This window comes from Hyperolius riggenbachi, chromosome 2 (genome assembly GCF_040937935.1).
Source record: "Hyperolius riggenbachi isolate aHypRig1 chromosome 2, aHypRig1.pri, whole genome shotgun sequence".
In the NCBI taxonomy this organism is placed as follows: domain Eukaryota; kingdom Metazoa; phylum Chordata; class Amphibia; order Anura; family Hyperoliidae; genus Hyperolius; species Hyperolius riggenbachi.
The window spans coordinates 270,584,156-270,606,667 of NC_090647.1; the positions used below are offsets into that span (position 1 = coordinate 270,584,156).

At 44.3% G+C, this 22,512-nt stretch overlaps 1 protein-coding gene across 2 annotated transcripts in view; it reads right to left on the bottom strand.

Annotated features, from left to right (window-relative positions):
- STYXL1 (serine/threonine/tyrosine interacting like 1) overlaps positions 1-22,512 on the bottom strand; it is a 47,565-nt gene that overhangs the window by 3,661 nt on the left and 21,392 nt on the right. For both annotated transcript variants that reach the window (XM_068268665.1, XM_068268666.1), the window contains 5 exons: positions 20,873-20,969; positions 19,148-19,281; positions 14,238-14,383; positions 10,236-10,321; positions 3,465-3,577 (listed from right to left, as the gene is read on the bottom strand). In XM_068268665.1, the coding sequence (XP_068124766.1) occupies positions 3,465-3,577; positions 10,236-10,321; positions 14,238-14,383; positions 19,148-19,281; positions 20,873-20,969 (576 nt within the window). The remainder of the gene's footprint in view (positions 1-3,464; positions 3,578-10,235; positions 10,322-14,237; positions 14,384-19,147; positions 19,282-20,872; positions 20,970-22,512) is intronic.

The following is a 22,512-nucleotide window of genomic DNA, read 5'->3' on the forward strand; positions in this document are numbered from 1 at the left end:
CCCTTAAGATTCCCCCTACTCCTAACCCTTAGACCCCCTCCCCAGTCTTACCCTTATGGGGCACCCAAATGCCCCCTCAATGCCGATATTTTTATGGGCCCTGCACCGATTAAAATATCAACATTGAGGGTAAATGATTGAGGGTAAACTTGTGATGCCCAGTAAAGCCCTGCGCCCATTGCCACTAATGTAATTTATGTGCTATATAAATCTATCCGCCCATTACCGATTCACTGTGTTCAAATTTAACAGTATGCACCAGCATTGTCCTTATAGCAGATAAATTACATTAGCGGCATACCGGCGCCCAAAAATGCAGCTTGATTGGCCTAACCACCCCTTAGTTTTCCGATTAATAACACAGGTGTATTAGTTGCCTGACGATCCCTACACCCAAATGACCTGATCCGCCCTGTAGAGGATCTTTTTTAAAAGGATTTGTTTCCTACAAGGATTGAGCCTTGGCAAGACAAGTGTCAGTAATGGATTTCTCCTGTAGCATGTTCTGTCAGTTGCAGTGAAACTGCAATTGGGCAGTTCTGACTTATCTGCTTGCATTCGGTTGCGCATTCGCAATAAGTCTCATTGCCATTTGCAATCACTCTGCAGTTCAGAGCAGTTCAGGATGCTGTCATGATTCCTCCTATTGCTTGCTGAAGTTGAACTGCAGCCAGATAGTCCTGGATTTCCTACATGCATGTTGTTGCATAATATTGCATGTATTTGTTATGAGAGTCCTTTTTCACAGTCAGCTAGCAGCTTGTAATCAAGCTAGCTCAGGATTGAGTAATTACCATTCAGCTGTCTGGGAATTTGCATGCCTGCATCCATTGGCTGATGTCCACATAAAAGTCTGCCTCCCATTTCCGATTCCGCCCGACATAGTGTACAACTACTATGTTTGTCGTTGGGTCCATGCTGTGAAAGTTGTTATTGTAAAATTGTATATTGCCTTGCTCTGTATTTTCCTGCCTGCTGGACGTTTGCTGCCCACGCGGGGGTCAGTAAAGTCCACTATTCTGATAGCTTGGATTCTGCCATCACCATGTTGGTGACTGGTAGTATTCCTGCTAGTCTTGTTTCTGGGGACATAACTATAGGCTGCGGTTGCTATTAGTTACGCTTCTTCCTGTTTGTCTTGTTCGTGCCAGTGTGGATGCTTGCTGGGGCAGCGATTAGTCTTGCAAGCATTCTGTCTGCCTTTCTGTTGCCTGTCTTGTTACTTAGCCAGAGGCTCAGGCGGCAGCCGCCCTGGGCAACAGTCAGTCAGTCTGTCTGTCCGTTGATGCAACATGAAGGTCAACAAATTGATTTTGTGCCACCATTTTACGCAATCTGTGAATCAAGTCAATCAAATCAAGGTAAGTAAAAAATAACCAGTTACTGTGATTTTCTGCTTGTAGAATTTGCAAGCCTATGTATGACAGAGGACAACAATCTCATCACCTCATTTTGTCACATTTTTATAATATTACATTCTACTATCCTGGCAAATAATATAATAAACACATGTTTATTTTAAAGAATACAATTTTTCTGATCTTCAAGATGTCATTTTTTTGACTCTTTGAGTTGTCCAGTTAGCAATACAGTATCATACTGGCAATTGGGAAACACACATGCTCTGTATTACACTCTGATAGTAACAGCCTTTATGCCAACATCAAACCACCAATGTTGATTCAGGTAATACCACCATGTGGCCATATTTGGAAAGAGTATCCCAATTGTCTATTAGCTGATGCTTCGTAAAAGCTGTTAGAACATATTAGGTATGGTCTGGTCTTAGTTGTGGTGCAGATATACCAACTCAAACCAACAAACTTTGATTCAGGTAATAACGTTAATGACAACTGCACATAGTTTTCTAGCAAGCTTTCCAAACTTTTCTTTTGATCTAGTACTGTATAATGCCTCAAGAAGAAATGTAGTTTCTCTTTTCAAATATGTCCACAAGGTGGCAGCACACTGCAGAAGTGAATAAATGGTGCTCAAGGAGTCTAACTGTACACGCTGCTTATTGAATATGGCCAATGAGATGCTAAGTATTCCAACTTCTAAATTTGGTAGAAATCTTAATCTCAATTTAGAATAAGTGTTTTATTAACTGAAGTCTGAACTGCATACTCTCGTTGACAATCTCTGCCGCATTCCCATTTAGAATTATTGTAACCCAAAATGAATATTCCTAATCGTTTCAGGTGACTGTTCCTTGTACAGACAGGCTGCTCAGCTATGTTTTGCCTTTTTTAAGAAAAGAAAGTAAGGGATACTCTCCACACCAGGGACACAGACAGCAATAAGAACACTGGGCCTTATTCAATTTTCTTTTTTTCCTAAGTTTTCTCCTAGGTCATATTTTCACATCTTATCAATAAAATGCCTTTTAAGCCGGCAGCAAGCAAGAAAACTACTCTGAATAGATTTGCCAATACGTTTTCACCTACTTTTGTTTGGTACTTTTTCAGTTGCAGAGTTTTCATTTTAAATAGAACATGAAAAATTATCTCCTAGGAGAAAACTTAGGAGAAAAAGTGAATTGAATAAGGGTCACTATTTTTTTTCTATAGCTGGAAAGAATTTCAGCCCATGTGAAGCTCTCATTGATTTCCTTTTCCCTGCTGGGATAATGTCAATTACTTCCTGTCCCTCTTATAGATACCATAAAAGACAGGAAGCAACAAGAAATAAACTGAGGGTAAAAAGACAGCAGTAGCAAATTGAGAGTAGTTATAACCCTTTCCCAGTATAAAACTACCAAATAAGCTATGAGTGGAAGTTTTATGTAATGCAATACTTTGCTGTGGCCAAGGGGACTGAATATCAAGAGACTATTGTGTATTTGGCCCCTTAAAGCCAGTGGGTACCGTTTTAAAAATCAAAGTCAGATACTCACCTAAGGAGAGGGAAGGCTCGGTCCTAATGAGCCTTCCCTCTCCTCTCCCGGTGCCCTCGGTGCTGCGCTGGCTCCCCCGTTCGCGTCCGCCGCCGCAGGGACTTCGGAGGTCTTTGGGAGCACTCGGGCTTCCGAAGACGGGCCGCTCCATACTACGCACGTGCGAGTGCGTCATAAAGGGCGCTCGCGCATGCGTAGTATGGAGCGGCCCATCTTCAGGAGCCCGAGTGCTCCCGAAGGCTTCCGAAACATCCCTTCGGCTGCGGAAGTGGCAGTATTTGACCGAACTGGTCGAATAATGCCACGGGGGATCCTGCGCGGGACCGGGAGAGGAGAGGGAAGGCTCATTAGGACCGAGTCTTCCCTCTCCTTAGGTGAGTATCTGACTTTTTTTTTTTTTTTAAACGGTAAACATTCACTTTAAGGCCCTATTTACACTTAAAGCGTTATGTTGAGTTGCGCCGCTTTGCAATCCATTTGCCAAATGGGATGCAAAACGACGCAAATCAACACAAAGCATTAAGAATAAATAAGGCTAAGTCAGACTTGCCAGCCATCTCCAAATTACCTGTAGTGTACATTTTCTATGATGTATGAGATATGCTAAGACCACGGTACTGCTGCGACTGATTCCCAACTCAGACGAAATGAGAACCGTACAAGCTGGAAGCATGTGACTATCTAAAAGAGAAGGAAACAGCACACATCATTCATTATTGTACCACCTATTCATGATATACATAGACATATAGCCTGATTTAAAGAGACTCTGTAACAACAAAAACCTCCCCTGGGGGGTACTCACCTCGGGTGGGGGAAGCCTCCGGATCCTAATGAGGCTTCCCACGCCGTCCTCTGTCCCACGGGGGTCTCGCCACAGCCCTCCGAACAGCCGGCGACTGTGCCGACTGTCAGTTCAATATTTACCTTTGCTGGCTCCAGCGGGGGCGCTGTGGCGACTTTCGGCACGGAAATAGACGGAAATACCCAATCTCCGTCGGGTCCGCTCTACTGCGCAGGCGCCGGAAACTTGCGCCTGCGCAGTAGAGCAGACCCGACGGCGATCGGGTATTTCCGCCTACTTCGGCGCCGAGAGGCATCAGAGCGCCTGCGCAGGAGCCAGGAAGGTAAATATTGCGTCACGGCTGTACGGAGGGCTACAGCGAGACCCCCGAGGGACGCAGGACGGCGTGGGAAGCCTCATTAGGATCCTGAGGCTTCCCCCACCCGAGGTGAGTACCCCCCAGGGGCCGTTTTGTCGTTACAGTTCCTCTTTAAGGAATTTAAGAAATCAAAGGGGCAGCTATCATTATTGTGAATATGTGCACAGAACAGCAGCTACACAACTTCCAATGCCTAAGGGCCCTTTTCCACCAGCGCGTTTGCGCTGGCTGAATCGCAAAAAAGCAAACCGCTAGCGATTTTACAATCGCTACGGTTTGCTTTTTAACATAGGAATCGCGGTAGGTCATTTCCACTACCGCGATTTGTTTTTGCCAGGAACGCGAACGCGCGGCGGAGCGATATTTGCCGCGATTTTGCTATGCAGTGCATAGCATAGCAAAATCGCGGCCGCGAACGTCGGGGAATCGCCGGTAATTGCGATTCAGCAATCGCTAGCGTTCAGCGTGAACGCTAGCGATTGCTAGTGGAAAAGGGCCCTTAATCATTTTTTTTAGATTTTGCTTTGGTCCAAAAAAAGAAAAACAAAACAAACAAACAAACAAAAAAAACACTGCAAATGTAGGGCGGTGATCCCCTATCCCTTAAAGTGACTTTGTTTCCAAATACTGAGAAGTGAGGCAAACACTCTATAAAAACATTATGCATGTTGTGGTTCCTGTACTGTAGAAAAGCCCCTCATATTGTAACAAGTGGCAACTGCCTGTTTAGATAAACATGGAAAAGACAACTACCAACCCAGTGTGTGGCGTACATACAAAATGGGTGCCGTGCAAATAACCGCTAGTAGAAAATATGTAAAATTACTGATATTCTATTATCGCAAAGTGGTAATTTCAATAGTATAAAATATGTATATTTTACCAATACTTTACTATCACTAAACGAAACCCTACTCTCACACTTACCCTCCCTCTACTGATGCCTAACTCTAACCGAGCCTCCCCCTCCCCCCGATGCCTAACCCTAACCAATATTCCCTCCAATGTCTAACATTGCCTGATGCCCCCACCAATCCCTAACCCTAACCGCACCCCCACCAATGTCTAAACTTACTCCCCACCCCACTGATGCCTAACTCTAACCATCCCCCCACAGTAAACACGCCGTTAACCACATGATGTACACACACAGCAGAAGTTCGGGTGCCCCATAGGAGTATGCTATTTATAGCAGTAGTTTGAATAGTGGGCAGCGCAGGGGATAAAAATCTTCATTAATTGATGATATTAACATGGGCCACTATGGGGGGCCCAAACATCTGCTGCAACTCCAGTGCCACATTTGACCCTATGAACTGCCAGTGTGGAAGAGCCCTAATGCTCCATCATGTCCCTTGAAACTTGCACCTCCAATCTTGGTAAAGATAGTAGGTGATTTAACAATGCCCCGTGGTGTTTGCCATAGTACTAGGTCTTTCTCCCCTGTCATAATGGCCAAGGACTGCTTATATTTGGACTCTGCTGTCGGTGAGCAATCTGTCTAAAAAAAGGTACAATTACATCATGCTGTTTAAATCCCATACAGGATCCTACTGGAAACCATCTCTCTCGGGTGGAGCTGTGTTACAGACAGTGGTGTCTTCTTACTTATGTAAAGACCAACATAAAATAACATCCTTTTTGAAATACTCCTCCACTGTGTGGACCTGTCTAGACAAGGCAAGACACAGAACATTGATATTGCGCTTTTCTCCTAGCAGATTTAAAGCACCAGATCTGCAGCCACTTGCGCTCCATGGGCAACCAGGATCATTAGGGAGCTAGCTGGAGTGCTTATGTTTTGTACTTTGAGTAGCAGGGATACAATACTTCCATGTACTTATAGGATTCTACTATGGGGTTTACCACTTATGAACTACAGGCTGCTATGCATCATGCAGTTAGATATGGACATAAGATGATTATGCTATATACACAATTACTGGCCATACTCTTAATTATAAAAATATTATTATATATTATTATATTTATTATATCATAAAAATAAGTCTCTGCACTCTACTCCATACAAAATCTTAGATAACACTGTTTATTTATCACTAGCTGATATCAATGCCACACAGTTGTAAATGAATGACAGCAACACTCCCTCCTCCCAGGGAATTCAATGGCAGGGTTTATTAGTAAACAAGTTTAAACTAAAAAATTCAGGAGCAGACAGATGTAACAAGAGAGTAGGATATATACATTGTGTTACTAATAAATATTAAAACAAATGAACTGTTTAAAAACAAGAGAGATAGACAAATAAAATGTGTGGGTTTAATGTACAATAGAGCTGTTTACAATAAAGCTATAATGTATGAACATGGATAAATTGTGCATTTTTTCACTTTTTCCCTTATTTTCTTTTTAAAATGCACAGAAAATAAGGTCATTACTTAAAAAAAAAATCAGCCACAAAAAAAGCCCAATTTGTCTTGAAAAAAAACAATGCATAGTTCATTTAGTTGTGATAATTATTGATAAAGTTATTGCCAAAGTAATCAGAGCTGAGCTGAACTGTGAAAATGAACAGGGTAGGGAAGTGGTTAAAGAGTCTGAGTGATTATTAAGGAATGATCAGAAGCTCTTGTGTATAGATACTTTTACAGTACTTTTATCAGAGCCTGAGTGATTATTAACCATTTCTGCCGCCCGGACGTGAAGCTCACGTCCGGGCGGCTGCTCTGCTGCGCTTCGGCACACTCCCGCGCCCCTCGTGTCCCCGTGGTGTCCCCCGGTAGCCCTGGGGTCAGTGAACGGGAACATGGTTCCCGATCACCGATCTCTGTCCGCCGCAGAAAAAACAAAGTGCTCTCACAGGAGGCTTCAGTTCTTCTGCCTGGAAAAATTTCGCATCCCCCTTGTACTTCCGCTTAGCGAGACGTACAAGGAGGGAAAACAAAAATGAAGGTGGCCATCTTGTGGCCAAATAGTAAAACTACATCTACATATTTTTTAGTTACATTACAATTTACACATATAACAACATTAAAAATTAACTGTTTATGTCCCACACCAAAATATTACCCAAATACAATTTTTAATGGAAAAAAAAATTACAAGAAAAAAAAAAAGACATAAATAGTTACCTAAGGGTCTGAACTTTTTAAATATGCATTTGAAGAGGGTATACTACGAACATGTTTTAAATTATAAGCTTGTAAATAGTGATGGACGCAAAATGGAAACAATGCACCTTTATTTCCAAATAAAATATTGGCGCCATACATTGTGATAGGGACAAAATGTAAATGGTATAATAACCGAGACAAATGGGCAAATAAAATACATAGGTTTTAATTATGGTAGCGTGGATTATTTTAAGCTATAATGGCCGAAAACTGAGAAATAATTAATTTTTTCAATTTTTTCTTATTAATCCTGTTAAAATGCATTTATAAATAAATAATTCTTAGCAAAATGTACCACACAAAGAAAGCCTAATTAGTGGCGGAAAAAACAAGATATAGTTCAATACATTGTGATAAGTAGGGATAAAGTTATTAGCGAATGAATGGGAGGTGAAAATTGCTCTGCACAAGGTGAACTATCCTCGTGAGCTGAAATTGTTAAGGAACGATCAGAAGCTCTTGTGTATAGATACTTTTACAGTACTTTTATCAGAGCCTAAGGCCCGGTTCACATTAGCGGTTGTTTGCCAAACGGACCGGATGACCTGACCGGATCCGGACCGGATCCGGATCGGAACCGTACGGTTCTGATCCGGATCCGATCCGGATCCGGTCAGGTTGCATCAGGTGTCCATCAGGATGCGATCCGGATCCGTTTAGCAAAAGTTACGTTAAAAACAAAAAAAATGTTGGGGTCTGGGAGGTCAGCAGAAGGGGGACCTGTGGAATCAGGCCCTCTGCTGTTTAGCACTCACCTCCACCTCCGACATGCTGCCAACATCTCCGGATCCGGATCCAGCTGTGCTGCTCCACTCCAAAATGCTTGCCCATGTGTCCCCATCCAATATCGCCGCAACAATCCCCATAGGAAGTGGGGTAGAACATCCGGATTTCTCAGCCAGTGTGTTGTGCGCTCTCCGGTTCCCATTGGTTTGTATTGGCCGGATGGTGCAGTCCGGCTCCGCCCCGGATACGGCTGCCGGAGGAGCCGGATGAAAAAATAGCGCATGTTGGAACGGAGGCCGGAGTCCGGATCCGGTCCGGCTCCGGTTCGGCAGAACGGACGCATGTGAACGGACGCATAGGCTTTCATTGCTATGCCGTGCGTCCGTTCTGTCCGTTCTGCAAGCGGTGCGGCTCCGGCACGGCGATTCCGGAGGGCCACCGCAAGTGTGAACCGGGCCTTAGTTCCATGGCCAGTTTATGTGTTTCAGATAACTTCATACATGCACAAATAATCCTAGCCATTCTAGCAACATGATTTAAATACTGTACGAGTATAAATTTGGGGGATTTAAACTAGGTTTGGTAAAAAGCTGCTTTAAAATGAATCTCCAAGTTCATTATAAAGCCAGCAGTCCTTCCCCACAATACCAAAACATTCAAGTTTTGCAATACTTCAGAAAAAATAATAATAATATATATATATATATATTTATATATATATATATATATATACATTTTGCTAAGAGCCACTTTACTGTAAATGTATTTTAACAGGAAGAATAAGAAGAAAAACGGAAAAAATTCATTATTTCTCAGTTTTCAGCCATTATACTTTTAAAATAATACATGCCTCCATAATTAAAACTCACGTATTGTATTTGCCCATATGTCCCGGTTATTACACCGTTAAAATTATGTCCCTATCACAATGTATGGCGACAATATTTTATTTGGAAACAAAGGTGCATTTTTTCCGTTTTGCATCTATCACTATTTACAAGTTTAAAATAAAAAAAAAATATAGAAGTATTTCATCTTTACATTGATATTTAAAAAGTTTAGACCCTTAGGTAAATATTTACATGTTTTTTTTTTTTATTGTAATGTTTTTTGTTTTTTTATATTAAACATTTTATTTGGGTAGTTTTGGGAGGGTGGGATGTAAACAAGTGATTTATAATGTAAATGTGTGTTTGAATTTTAGTTTTTTTACTTTTAGTTGTAGTTTTACTTTTTGGCCACAAGATGACGGCCATGGCGGCCATGAGTTTGTTTACATGACGTCACTCTAAGCGTAACACACGCTTAGAGCGACGCATGGGGTACGTTACAGCCAGAAAAAGCGAAGCTTCCGAGAGAAGCTGTCGCTTTTTCAGCGGGGGAGAGGAATCAGTGATCGGGCACCATAGCCCAATTCACTGATTGCCTGGCTAAAGAACCGCGGGCCGGGAGCGCGCGTGTATGCGCGAGATCGGCCGCGGGAGCGCGCGGTAGCGCGCATGGCTCCTGGACGTAGTTTCTACGCCCAGGAACCAAAATAGGATATATATATATATATATATATATATATATATATATATTAAAATCCATAACTTCAGTCTTTGCACTGTGGTAATGCGATAATGACCTGTTTTACCTCTTAAAAGTAGACTCATGGGCTCTGTTCTTTACTACTAGAGAACCATAATAATGGTAGTCCTCCTATTGAGCTCTAGAAACAGGAGGGTGAGTAGAAATCTAGGGGGCAGTAGGAGGAAGAGCCAGTAACATCACTATTTTTTAAATACTGTAATTCCACTTAAGCATATATATCCTGATTAGCTGAAACTGTTTTGTGCACATTTTCATGAAATACAGTTTAAAGGATACCCGAAGTGACATGTGACATGATGAGATAGACATGGGTATGTACAGTGCCTAGCACACAAATAACTATGCTGTGTTCCTTTTTTTCAGTCCTGACTCAGACAGGAAGTGACTACAGTGTAACCCTCACTGATAAGAAATTCCAACTATAAAACACTTTCCTAGCAAATGGCTTCCGAGAGCAGGAAAGAGATAAAAAGGGTCAATAGTTCATAGATTTTAGCTCTGGCATAGTTCAGTTCAATGAATGTGTCATTGAGCAAAAACAATAAAACAGTTAAAAGTTAAAAAGTAGATATAAACATAAAATAAAACTGTGGAATATCTTAAAAAGTCATTTGTAGGAGAAGGAAGATAGTTACAATGGTTTATTTCAATAGTTTATTTTCACTTCGGGTGTCCTTTAAGATCTGCTACAGATAATTATTGTAATGTGGTTGTACTTACCTATAAATGTGCATACACTTGGAAAGAACTGTAGGAGATCTGACTCGCATGTATCTGGTAACGCAATGTGCAACGTTGGCCCAGAACTAAGGATTAAAATATGTCATATTCAAAAATTATTTATATCCAAAGGGTGTAATACATGGTAAAAAAGATTTCTAAGCTTTGGCAATTCGATGTTGCTGTTTTACTCTGACATTACTAGTAAATATCACATGAAATAATTAAAATATTTTTATTTTCTGTAACACCTTTTAGCTTAGGCCTGGGCACACTATTGCACTGTAAAATAACTGGGTCCAACCCAGTACGACCTGACAACCCAGACAGGACTGAGCAACCCACACACAGAACCAGGGTCGTAACAATAGACCCTTCAAGGAATGCAGCCGCAGGGGGGCCCAGAATCATCAGGGGGCCCTGTGGAGGGAGAAGTATATTTTCCTTGTCCTGAGAGACTGACAACTAAGGGCACAGAGAGAAAAAACGTTCTGGTCTCTGTATAATTGTTCTAATGACTGCATCTGCTCAGCCACTGATAACGAATCATACAAAGTTTTGCAAACAAAGATTTGTAGACAGTCCCTATTCAGTGTGCAGTAGGGTCTTGAGTACAGCACCCAGCCCCTAAACTCTCTGCCCCTCCCCAAGTGCTGTTAACTGTAGTGATGCTAGGGAAGTCTGCAGAGCCAGTTTTGCTCTATCAGAGATGGACAGAGTGAGTGTAATAAGCTAAGGCCGGAGAACACTTGTCTGTCGGTTCTCTGTGTTTGTTTTCTGCACACTATGGGCTTGATTCACAAAGCGGTGCTAACTGTTAGCACGCCTGTGAAAACCCCCTTAGCACGTCTAAACAAGCTTTTCGCGCATAAAACTTTACGCGCGCAAAACTTTATGCGCGTAAAACTTTACGCGCGTACTGCACACAGTGCAGGGCGCTCCGCGCGAAGTGCCCATTAAAGCCTATGGAACTTAGCGCGCGTAAAACTCTGCGCGCGTAAAACTTTGCGCGCGCAAAGTTAGCGCGCAATCTGATTGAGAAATCCGGTGCTAACCTACTTAGCACCCTGGTTAGCGCGTCTAAAGACTTTAGACGTGCTAAGTAGGTTAGCACCGCTTTGTGAATCAAGCCCCATGTGTGTCTGTATGTGTGAAAACATGCATGTTTTATCACAGAAACTAATGTAATTGATAGAGAAAATGCTTGGAGTGCTTCACTGCTGTCTGTTTTTATCTGCATGGGGAAAACACATTCAAGTGTGCACTAGCCAATTGAATAACATCAGTTCTCAGTTTACCTGTGTAGAAAGCAAGGAGGGGAAGTGGAGGGGGCCCCATCCAAAGTTTTGCAGGGGGGCCCAGTGATTTCTAGTTGAGCACCCCACACTTCCATCCTTACGACCTCAACCAACCAACCACTGGGTCCAACCCAGACGGTACTGAGCACCCTACACACAGGACACTTCCATCCTTACGACCTCAACAAACTGACCACTGGGTCCAACCCAGACAGGACTGAGCACCCCACACACAGGACACTTCCATCCTTACGACCTCCAACTGACCACTGGGTCCAACCCGGACAGGACTGTAAACCCCTCCCCCACACACACACACACAACACACATCCTTACGACCTCAACCAACTGACCACTGGGTCCAACCCAGACGGGGCTGAGCACCCCACACACAGGACACTTCCATCCTTACGACCTCAACCAACCGACCACTGGGTCCAACCCAGATGGGACTGAGCACCCCACACACAGGACACTTCCATCCTTACGACCTCAACCAACCGACCACTGGGTCCAACCCAGATGGGACTGAGCACCCCACACTCACACTCTCACACACATTGTACTGTACTAGCTTGAAACTTTGTCTTGCAGTCTTGGGAATTTAACCCATACCCTTATGGGAGCAAAACCAGCTCATTGCACCATTTTGGAACTTTATCTTGCAGTCTTGAGAATCAAACCCATGGCCTTATGGTAACAAGACCTGCTTATCAGTCCTATGAGCCACACACTGCTATGCAAGCTGCATTTTTTGTAACACTGAAGGCTTGTTCAAACTGGGCGCTTTGGTAGCGTTTTGCTGATTGCTGGCGATCACCAAAAAACTGTTTTTTCACTGTTCAGGAAAGCGATTTAGGAGTGATTGCGTTTTGTGATTTTACAACATTTAAATGCAATCGAGCCAAAAATGCTGCATGCACCATCAGCAAATCGCTATCATAATCATATGATAATCACTGGCGATCGCTACAGTGTGAACACTATCATTGACTTACATTAGCAGCAGCATTTTGCTAATCGCCAGTGCAAAACGCTGAAAAATCGCCCAGTGTGAATTAGCCCTTAGGCTTGAGATGTTTAGTGTGTAAGGTAACAGACTCTCAAGCATAAGATCCAGAGTTCAAACTTGCACAATGTCAATAACATTATCACAATGTAAGAATTAGGGATTGACCAGGGAGGATTAGGGATAGGAAGCAATAGACCGGTACAGTTCTACAGGTAGGCAACCTGTGTATAAAGGAACTGATGTTAATATCTGATATATATATATATATATATATATATATATATATATATATATATATATATATATATATAGCAAACGGAGGAATTTATCTGTTGCATAGGTTTGTCGGAGAGGTTTGAAAGACTGATCTTTCTAAAGATTCTGTACACATGCAAAAGATCAGTTCCTAAAAAAAGATCAGTTCCTGGAAAGTGCTTTCGTAGTCTACAATATCTGGAAATCTCATACCTTGTTTATCCCCTTAAGGACCACAGGCTTTAAGCCCCCCATTCCCAGTGACTAGGCTATTTTTTTCAAATTAGGGCTCTGCAGCTTTAATGGCTTGCTGCAGAGCCACACATCCATCCACACAAATTAATCTCCCCCCCCCCTTTTTTGCCCACCAACAGAGTAATTCTTCGCATTCCCGCCCAGAATAGCGCCCTCTATGTTGCTATAACATATAGCAACAAAGAGGGCGCTATTGTGGCCGGGAATGCGAAGAATCACTCGCGTTCCCGGCCTGTCAGCTCCTGTCGCCGAAACCGGAAGTGGCTGCCAGGAGCATCTGATGGAGTCGGCGTGGGCACGATACAGCTGCAGGGGGCTGCTGGAAGCCCCAGGTGGGTAAAACTTCTTTTTTTACATTGACTTAAAGTGGACCCAAATTAAAAATACAGGATTTCAGGAATAAAATCTGTTTTCTAAATTATAATAATAAATAAAAGTCTTTTTTTAGCTGCATGATGACAAATATAAAATATTTTACATTTATTGGAGAAACCCCTTCCTTCCTTTCATATTGCCAGGACAGAATCTGGCAAAATGCTGGAGTAGGTGGTGTCCAGCAAATGAGGAATTGCTAATGGCTGCCACCTGTATAGCTTTAGGTATGAAAAGGGAAGGGTGAAAAGGGTGAAAGGTATTAGGGCGGGGCTAATACCCATTGTGCTGCCAAGGATGCATCAGGAAAGGAAAATTAATGTTAGGTAAGTATACAATTTTTCCTTATCCTGTCTATTTTAAGTACTAAGCTCTTGAACAAAATCCAAAGACTATGAGAACCTGTCAGTGACTCACCTCTGATTCTTGAAACCTTCAAGTTCCCGGATCTGCAAATGCCTTCTGGCTCTCGATGAAACCTCTGGGCTTCAAGAGCTGCATATGCATTCTAATCCCAACCCCCCCAGTTAAAAAAAATGTGAGTTTCAAAGCCTGCATAAACCTTTGGTATTGAGATTTGCGTAAGAACACAGACTCGCATGTCAATACATTTCAAGTACACTGTGCATCTTGAGTGCATAGGAAGACTAGTCTGCACATAACCAGGAAGAGGTTTGTCATGTACAAACATTTTCAGGCTCCCAGTACAGCGATACAGGAATGGGGTAAATATCTGTCCCAGGCTGTATCTTGTATTTTAAGAATTAAGAACTTAAGTAATCGTTCTAGTTCAAGATCACTTTAACTTACAAATGCGTAGGCTCTAGCGAAATATTAACTTGAGATTTAATTTTAAGATCCTTCTGAATGTGTCGATCATTGGCTTGGCGACAATCTCCCAAGTACAATAAGCTAGGAATAATTTCAATAGGATGTGGCTGAAAGTCGTCTATTTCCTATAACAATAGAAGGAATAAAAAGAATCTGCAGATTATGCTTTATATGCAGCTACATCGTATTACCAATGGTTACAGTGATACAAACAGTAAATTACAGTAACACTCTAAACAGTACCGATAAATTAGAAATTACCTATGGTGTATGTGGGTGACCGAAACTAAGCATATGATGAAAACAAATATAATCAGGTTACATCTTGATAATATTCAATTATAAAATGATCACTAGTTCCTGAGATGAAGATTAATGAAGTTGAGGTGAAAGTGAAGGTATGGTGAGCTTCACTATTCACTATTGGTCAATGAAACCATCAGTCACAACACAGGATGAACAGGGAGACAGAGAAATTAAAAAATTCACATTACTTAGGCAACCTGCATCCCTGTAACCACTAATCATTTTGTCTTGTAGTTTTCGCTAAATATTGTATTTATGTTCAGGGGCGCCTTTACCGGCTGGCACTACAAGCGGGTGCCTGAAGCGGCATGAAGAAAGGGGGGCGCGCTGCTGCAGGGGGTTAGACTGCGTGCGTGCGGCTGATCGCCGCTATTAAAATCACCTGCAGCTGCGCTTGTCGGCGAACGTGGTTTATTTACACCACGTGGTGCTCTGCCTCTTCTATGCACGCCCCCCCCCGCTGGCCCAGCCAATAGACTTGGTGGAAAGTCCCGCCCACTCCACCTCCTCCAAATCGCCTTGCCGGCCGGCCGGCCGGGCTTGCCCGCTCACCGCCCCTCTCCCTAGCAGCAGCCGCAGTTTGTTTTCTGCGTGGTGCGGCGCTGCCTCTAACTCCGCCCCCCGCCTGAAGGCAGCGTGTAGTGATGGGAATTCCGGCTCTTCCGACCCATCACTAGCAGCGTGACTCTAGTGGCTGGCGCGACGGCGCCGCATGCCTGAGGCTGGGGACAGGGAGATTGCACTATTGTGTGTCGTCTGTGACCCCTGCTGAGCCCCCCCTTGGCCGGCCTTGCATGTGTTCCGCGCTCTATCCCCCTCCCCTCCCCCATCCAAACAAGTGGCTGCATTAGGAGTGCAGTGCTGCTGAGGCAAGTAAGGTAAGCCCATACTAGGCTAAAGTTGTGAACATTGCGGGCCCCCCACCCGGATAGCTACCCACCCACCCACCCGGCTACCTACCTACCTACCCACCCGGCTACCTAACCACTCACCTGGCTACCTACCCACCCGGCTACCTACCCACCCACCAGGCTACCTACCTACCCACCCACCCGGCTACCTACCTACCTACCCACCCGGCTACCTACCTAACCACCCACCCAGCTACCTACCTAACCACCCACCCACCCGGCTACCTACCTATCGGGCTAGTTACCTACCCACCCACCCACCAGGCTACCTACCCACCCGGCTACCCAGCCACCCACCAGGCTACCTACCCACCCGGCTAAACCCACCCACCAGGCTGCCTACCGACCCACCCACCAGGCTACCTACCGGGCTAGTTACCAACCCACCCACCAGGCTACCTAACCACCCACCCACCAGGCTACCTAAGCTACCTACCCACCTGGCTACCTACCCACCAGGCCACCCACCCACCAGGCTACCTACCCACCCACCCACCCGGCTACCTACCCACCCACTAGGCTACCCACCCACCCGGCTACCTACCCACCCAGCTACCCAGCCACCCACCCGGCTACCTACCCACCCGGCTAAGGGCTACCTACCCACCCACCAGGCTGCCTACCTACACACCGACCAGGCTACCTACCTACCCACCAGGCTACCTATCCACCCAACCACCCATGGGAGCTGCGCGCCGGATGGAGGCTGGGACAGGAGGTCTGCTGCTGCAGGTGAGTAAATGGTTTTTTTTTATTTATATTAGCAGGTGTATGTTCTGGGCAGGTCTGCCACATGATTGCATGTATTTTCTGGGCAAATCTGCTACATGATTGCATGTATTTTCTGGGCAAATCTGCCGATATGATTGCATGAATTTTCTGGGCATTTCTGCCGACATGATTGCACGTATTTTCTGGGCAAATCTGCCGATATGATTGCATGAATTTTCTGGGCATATCTGCCGACATGATTGCACGTATTTTCTGGGCATATCTGCCGACATGATTGCACGTATTTTCTGGGCATATCTGCCGACATGATTGCACGTATTTTCTGGGCATATCTGCCGACATGATTGCACGTATTTTCTGGGCATATCTGCCGACATGATTGAATGTATTTTCTGGGCATATCTGCCGACATTATGTGTATTTTCTTGAGAAAACCTGCACAATTATGTGAATTTACTGGGGAAAGGGTCACCAAAACTTGGGCCCACTGTCTTTGCGTTGCATTTTTCAAGGGAACCTGAGGTGAAAATAATATTGAGGCTGCCATATTTCTCTCCTTTTAAGTAATACCAGTTGCCTGGCTGCCGTGCTGGTCCTCTGCCTCTTATTCTTTCAACCATAGACCCTGTACAAGCATGCAGCAGGTCAGGGGTTTCTGACAATATTGTCAGAACTGAGAAGATTAGCTGCATGCTTGTTGCTGGTGTAATTCAGTTTATTACTGCAGCCAAATAGATCAGCAGGACCGCCAGGCAACTAGTATTGTTTAAAAGGAAATAAATATGGCAGCCTCCATATCACTCTCACCCCGGGTTCACTTTAAATTACAGTTAGCTCCGCCCTCATCCGGTCATTGCCATGCCCATTTTTTGCTGCGGCGCTACGCGCTGCAGGTTCTGTCCACACCCATTTTTTGCCACAGCGCGCTTTGCGCGCTGCAGGTCACAAGGGCCCACAATTGCAATTTTGCACAGGGGCCCACTTCTGGCTGTGTCCGCCACTGAATAGTGCTACCCAGTATGCCTCTATTCTGCTCATATCTATCTGCTCATGCATGTCATCAATTCTGACCCTCTACCACCCTTCCTCCCTCCATTCTACTTCTCTTATCTTGTCTCACTTACACTACAAACACACTGTGCTTATTTCCAGAATGGGTTATGAATTGCTAAACTATTATACCATCTGACTATGTCAAACCTTTAATGTCATGATGTACCCACTCCAGTACTATCCTAACAGGCGGTAACATATCTCATAATGTTTGTGAAAAAGTATGCTGGAATCAGGGGCACCTGATCCACAAGGCCATACAGGCGGTCACTTGGAGCGATGTGCGGGGGGCTGGGCCACCCCCCAGCCGGTAAACTGGCTTGTGCCGTCTGATAGACGCAGCACCAGTTCACCAACCGCAGCCCGCAGCTCACCTTCAGCCTGTGGAGTCTTTGGCAGGCAGAACAGGGCAGGCAGCCGCATCACATTTATTTTCATGAGGAGGCACCACAGGGGCGGTGGGGAGCATGTCGGGGTGCCACAGGAAGGGGGGTGGGGGGCACCACAGGTTTTCTCGCCTGGAGTGACAAGATGGCTAGAGGCGCCCCTGTTTATGTTCGAGTGTCATTTTATATTGCCAGGTTTGTAGCAGTTTAATCTGATGCTAGATTTAAGACCAGTACATGCGGCTGATTAAGGTGGCCAATAACAACCACCTCAGACGTTAGCCAGGTCCCTCCGCCAACCCGCACAGCAACAGAGCGCGTCGTCAGCTATATAGCTGACACGCGTCTGTACAGGCTGGTCAGCATTGTCACCCAAGGGGATCAGGTCCTGATCTCGACGTGCAACAGAATAGTATGGACCCTTAACTGCTTGCTGACCAATCCAAGCCGATTGGCGTGAATACGGCGGCAGCCCCAGGATCACTCCACGTTAATTGGCGTGAAGTGCTAGGGGCGGAGATGCGCGCGCATCCCTGCTGCAATGACTGAGCTCCACTCTGTCATCAGCCTCCCAGCTGCGATCACCGCTAGGAGACTGTTAGACGGCGAAACAGCGATCTACGGCAGCACTGTACTGGATCACTGGCCACTGGTGTCACACGGCTGTCCCCCTGAGACACGCAGGATCTGAAGCCTATGACAGCCGATAGCTGTGATTGGCTAGCGGGGGAGGGAGGGCTGGGTTAAAATAAAATAATTTAAAAAATGGGAATATTTATAAAATATATTTATTTATATATATATATATATATATATATATATATATATATATATATATATATATATATATACATACATACATAATAAATAAATAAACATGCTGGCAGGGATCAGAGCCCACCAACAGAAAGCTCTGTTGGAGGGCAGAAAAGGGGGGGGGGGGGCAATCACTTTTGTGCTGAGTTGTACAGCCCTGCAGCAAGGCCTTACAGCTGCAGTGGCCCTATTAGTAAAAAATGGCCTGGTCACTAGGGGGTTTAAGACCACGGTCCACAAGTGATTATGCTGGGTACACACAATGCAATTTCCCGCCAGATCGATGGGTCGATCAATTATTTCCGACATGTCCGATCAGCTCCCGATCGATAAAGCAAATAATTTTGCACACTTAGGAATAGAAAATCGATTGGATTATCGATCGGGAGCCGATTGGACATGCTGGGAAATTGAACCGTGTACCCAGCATTACACATAGAGATTAACAACAATCAGTTCTTGACTAACTCCTTCCTACAGAGAATAAATGCACATTACCATGAACACTCAGCTAGGTTAAGCATTAATGAAAATGTCTGCAGAAAGTGGAAGGGGGGGGGGGGGAATAGAAAGTGAGCATCAGATACTTCCTGCACTGCTTATCTTGGAGAAGCGAAACAGTAATTAGGCTAATGTCTATGGTAGAAAAAAATCTACCATTTATCATTTATTTTGATAAGTTTACCTGAGGCATCCAAAAGACCTTCTGAGACCTAAAGAAATGGTAGTATCCAGAAAATTCCTCATAGCCTCCCTTGAGCACCAGTACAGGGTTATGGCATATCTGCATAATCACTTTCGCACATTCTATGGCTGGTCCTGTGAAGAGGTTTGATTAGCTTGATGGCAAATTATTACAGCCTGAATATAACTAGTGCTATTTTAAACCTCATATTTCTGCCACTGAGTTAACATTAGTGGGAAAAAATAGTTTTGATACCTTCCGTTGAAATGTCCAACTCTATGGGATGGGCCCTTTATGTAGCTATCTGCCCAGATATCAAAGGTAAATATTCACAATGATGATGTTCATGCTGAATGCAGAATGATCACAGGCATGTGAGACTGGTGTTTTTTGGGCTGCCTGCTGCACCCTAAACTATTTTATGAGGCCCTCTGCCTGAGGGTGATCAGGACACAGGACACTTGGAACTGTGTCTCATGCTCCCTGTCAACTTCTTTCAACCAAAAAGATGTCTGCCCTTATGAAATCACAAACCTTTGCCTGTTCTTTTAAAACAGGGTTGGTAAGAGATTATATTACCTATCTATTTTAATTAACATAAATAATGTAACTTAATGACAGTATGTTTGTTTAGGCTGAAGGTCCTCTTTAAGCCTGTCTAATTCTCCCTTTATCTTTGTCTAATCACAAATTGTAATTTCATTTCTCCCCTGTGTCAGGTGACTGCCACGGCAGATGAGCTAATTTGAAAGCACAGGATGTTAACAATAAGTCTGCTTCCATGAAAGTGGGAAGTAAAAACTCTACAAATCTGTTGTAGGATTTGTATCAACTGTTACAAAGAAATGTTTTTCTTTCAAGTTTATTATGCTGTTGCACATCTTCAGATACGTTTCAGTTCAGATACGCAGTAATCCAGATAGTGCCGGACTTGGAATTAATTTATCTGCCGCATGTGAATGTGTTTTGTTTTTTTTGGGGAAGGGTTTTGGTAACATTGGGGGACATTTATGAAGTGTCTGAGACAAAATATTGGTACGTTTTTAGAAATCCATGCAGAACTGTCTCAGGCATAGATATGGATCAATTAATTGTGATAATTAGTGATAAAGTTATTGGCGAATGAATGGGAGGTGAAAATTGCTCTGATGCATAAGGTGAAAAATACCCGCGAGCTGAAATGGTTAAGCACTTCTTAATCTGCGGCAGTTTAGGAATGGATTTGCACTTTTCTTAAAGGAGTTATCAGGCAAAAAGTAATAAAACAAGAGCTACTTACCCGGGGCTTCCTCCAGCCCCAAGCTCCCAGCATGTCCCTCGCCGCAGCTCTCCCCGCAGCCGTTCGCCGCAGCTCCGTCCCGGTCCCCAGCAATGACGTCAGGCCGACCACGTGGAACGGAGCGGACTGCGCAGGCACAGAAATACTGTGCGGGGACCGGGACGGAGCTCCGGCAAACGGCTGCGGGGACAGCTGCGGTGAGGGACATGCTGGGAGCTTGGGGCTGGAGGAAGCCCCGGGTAAGTAGCGCTTATTTTATTACTTTTTGCCTGATAACGCCTTTAACTGTAGTGCAGCTCTAGAAAATCATGCTGAACTACCGCTATTAGTTACGTAGGATTTAAGAAGTTTGTTATTATCAGGCAGAAAAGTTCCCCTGCTTGTTAGAACTGTTTAGAAGAAAAAACTGTCGGTAATGCTTTGATAAATCTGGCCCATTATCTTGCCTTCTCCAAATAAAGAATTGGTGTGGCTGTCATAGACCACACAATACTTCATGCAATCCAACTCTACAGACTCTGGTAATAAAAAGCTGTCTTCATCCTGTGAAAAGTCAGAAAACCAAAACAGTATTACTTAGAACCGTTTTCAGTATTAGAATAATAAATTACAATCTGTGAAGCGGATAAACTATTTTTATTATTATTGTTAGCAGTGGAAGTAGTAGTAATAGGAAATTACATTTTTTATTTGCTTTGATTAAAACATTTAGTGCTGAACTACAGAAGACATCAGGAAAACACCACAGGAATCAAAGGTATGCTAATGTAATGAAGCTTGTTTAGCGTTTATAGAGATATACTGGTTGATGCTCTAACATTACAGTAATACAGCAGGCAGTGCATGGCAATATTATCAATACTACCGCCAGTAGTATACCGCAGCTATGCAATTAACCTGGCCGGCGGCACAAAAATAACACAGGCTTCACTTATTGCACACACCGCAGTACACTACTGGCAGCAGTACCGGTAATGTTGCCATGTGCTGCCTGTGAATGGCAATATTACCATACATAGGCAAATGCAGGGGGGATTACAGCTGCCCAGAATTCCCCCTCAGACCAGGGCCAGTGCAGTGTCTGGGGACAGGCACAAGTTGAGACACCAGAATATCTGCAGGTATCCTGCAGCTCACAGCACTGCCCCCTTTCTCTACCTGCTACAATTGACTTTGGATGGAGCAGTAGCGATGTGTATAAAGCATGGAGCAGCAGTGTGTGTACAGAGCATGGAGCAGCAGCGTGTGTACAGAGCAGGGAGCAGCAGCATGTATACAGAGCATGGAGCAGCAGCGTGTGTACAGAGCATGGAGCAGCAGCGTGTGTACAGAGCATGGAGCAACAGCGTGTGTATAAAGCATGGAGCAGCAGCGTGTGTACAGAGCATGGAGCAGCAGCGTGTGTACAGAGCATGGAGCAGCAGTGTGTGTACAGAGCATGGAGCAACAGCGTGCGTATAGAGCATGGAGCAGCAGTGTGTGTACAGAGCATGGAGCAACAGCGTACGTATAGAGCATGGAGCAGCAGCGTGTGTACAGAGCATGGAGCAGCAGCGTGTGTACAGAGCATCGAGCAGCTCTGGGGAACTTAACAGAACCAGATATGAGCACACGTTAAAGAAAAGTCTAGTGCGCTCTATAGCTTGTAACAATGAGAGTTCAGTTCACATAAGTCACCATCCAGCAGCTTGAATCCATCCAGCTGAATATCCCAAGGATTTCAATCACTTAATCTCCTCATTGGTCAGCCAACACGTCATAGAGAAATAGAAAGAGAAAACATATAGCGTAATCCAGTTGCTACAAAAATCTGCCCTTCACCATTCCAGAGTGAACACACACCACCTTGTGCTGGGACACACTCCCCCCAATGTGCCCGCACTCACTTTAAAAAATAGGATTTCTCCAAGTTGTGTAGACCCCCCAGAGCGGAAACAAATAACAGGATGGCAAACATCTGGATTTTTTCCATGTAGGGGTTGCAAATGTTGTAGAGAAGCTCTTGCTCATTGTTACAAGCTATAGAGCGCACTAGACTTTTCTTTAACGTGTGTTTGAACAATTTACAGTATTGTTTATCCAGCGC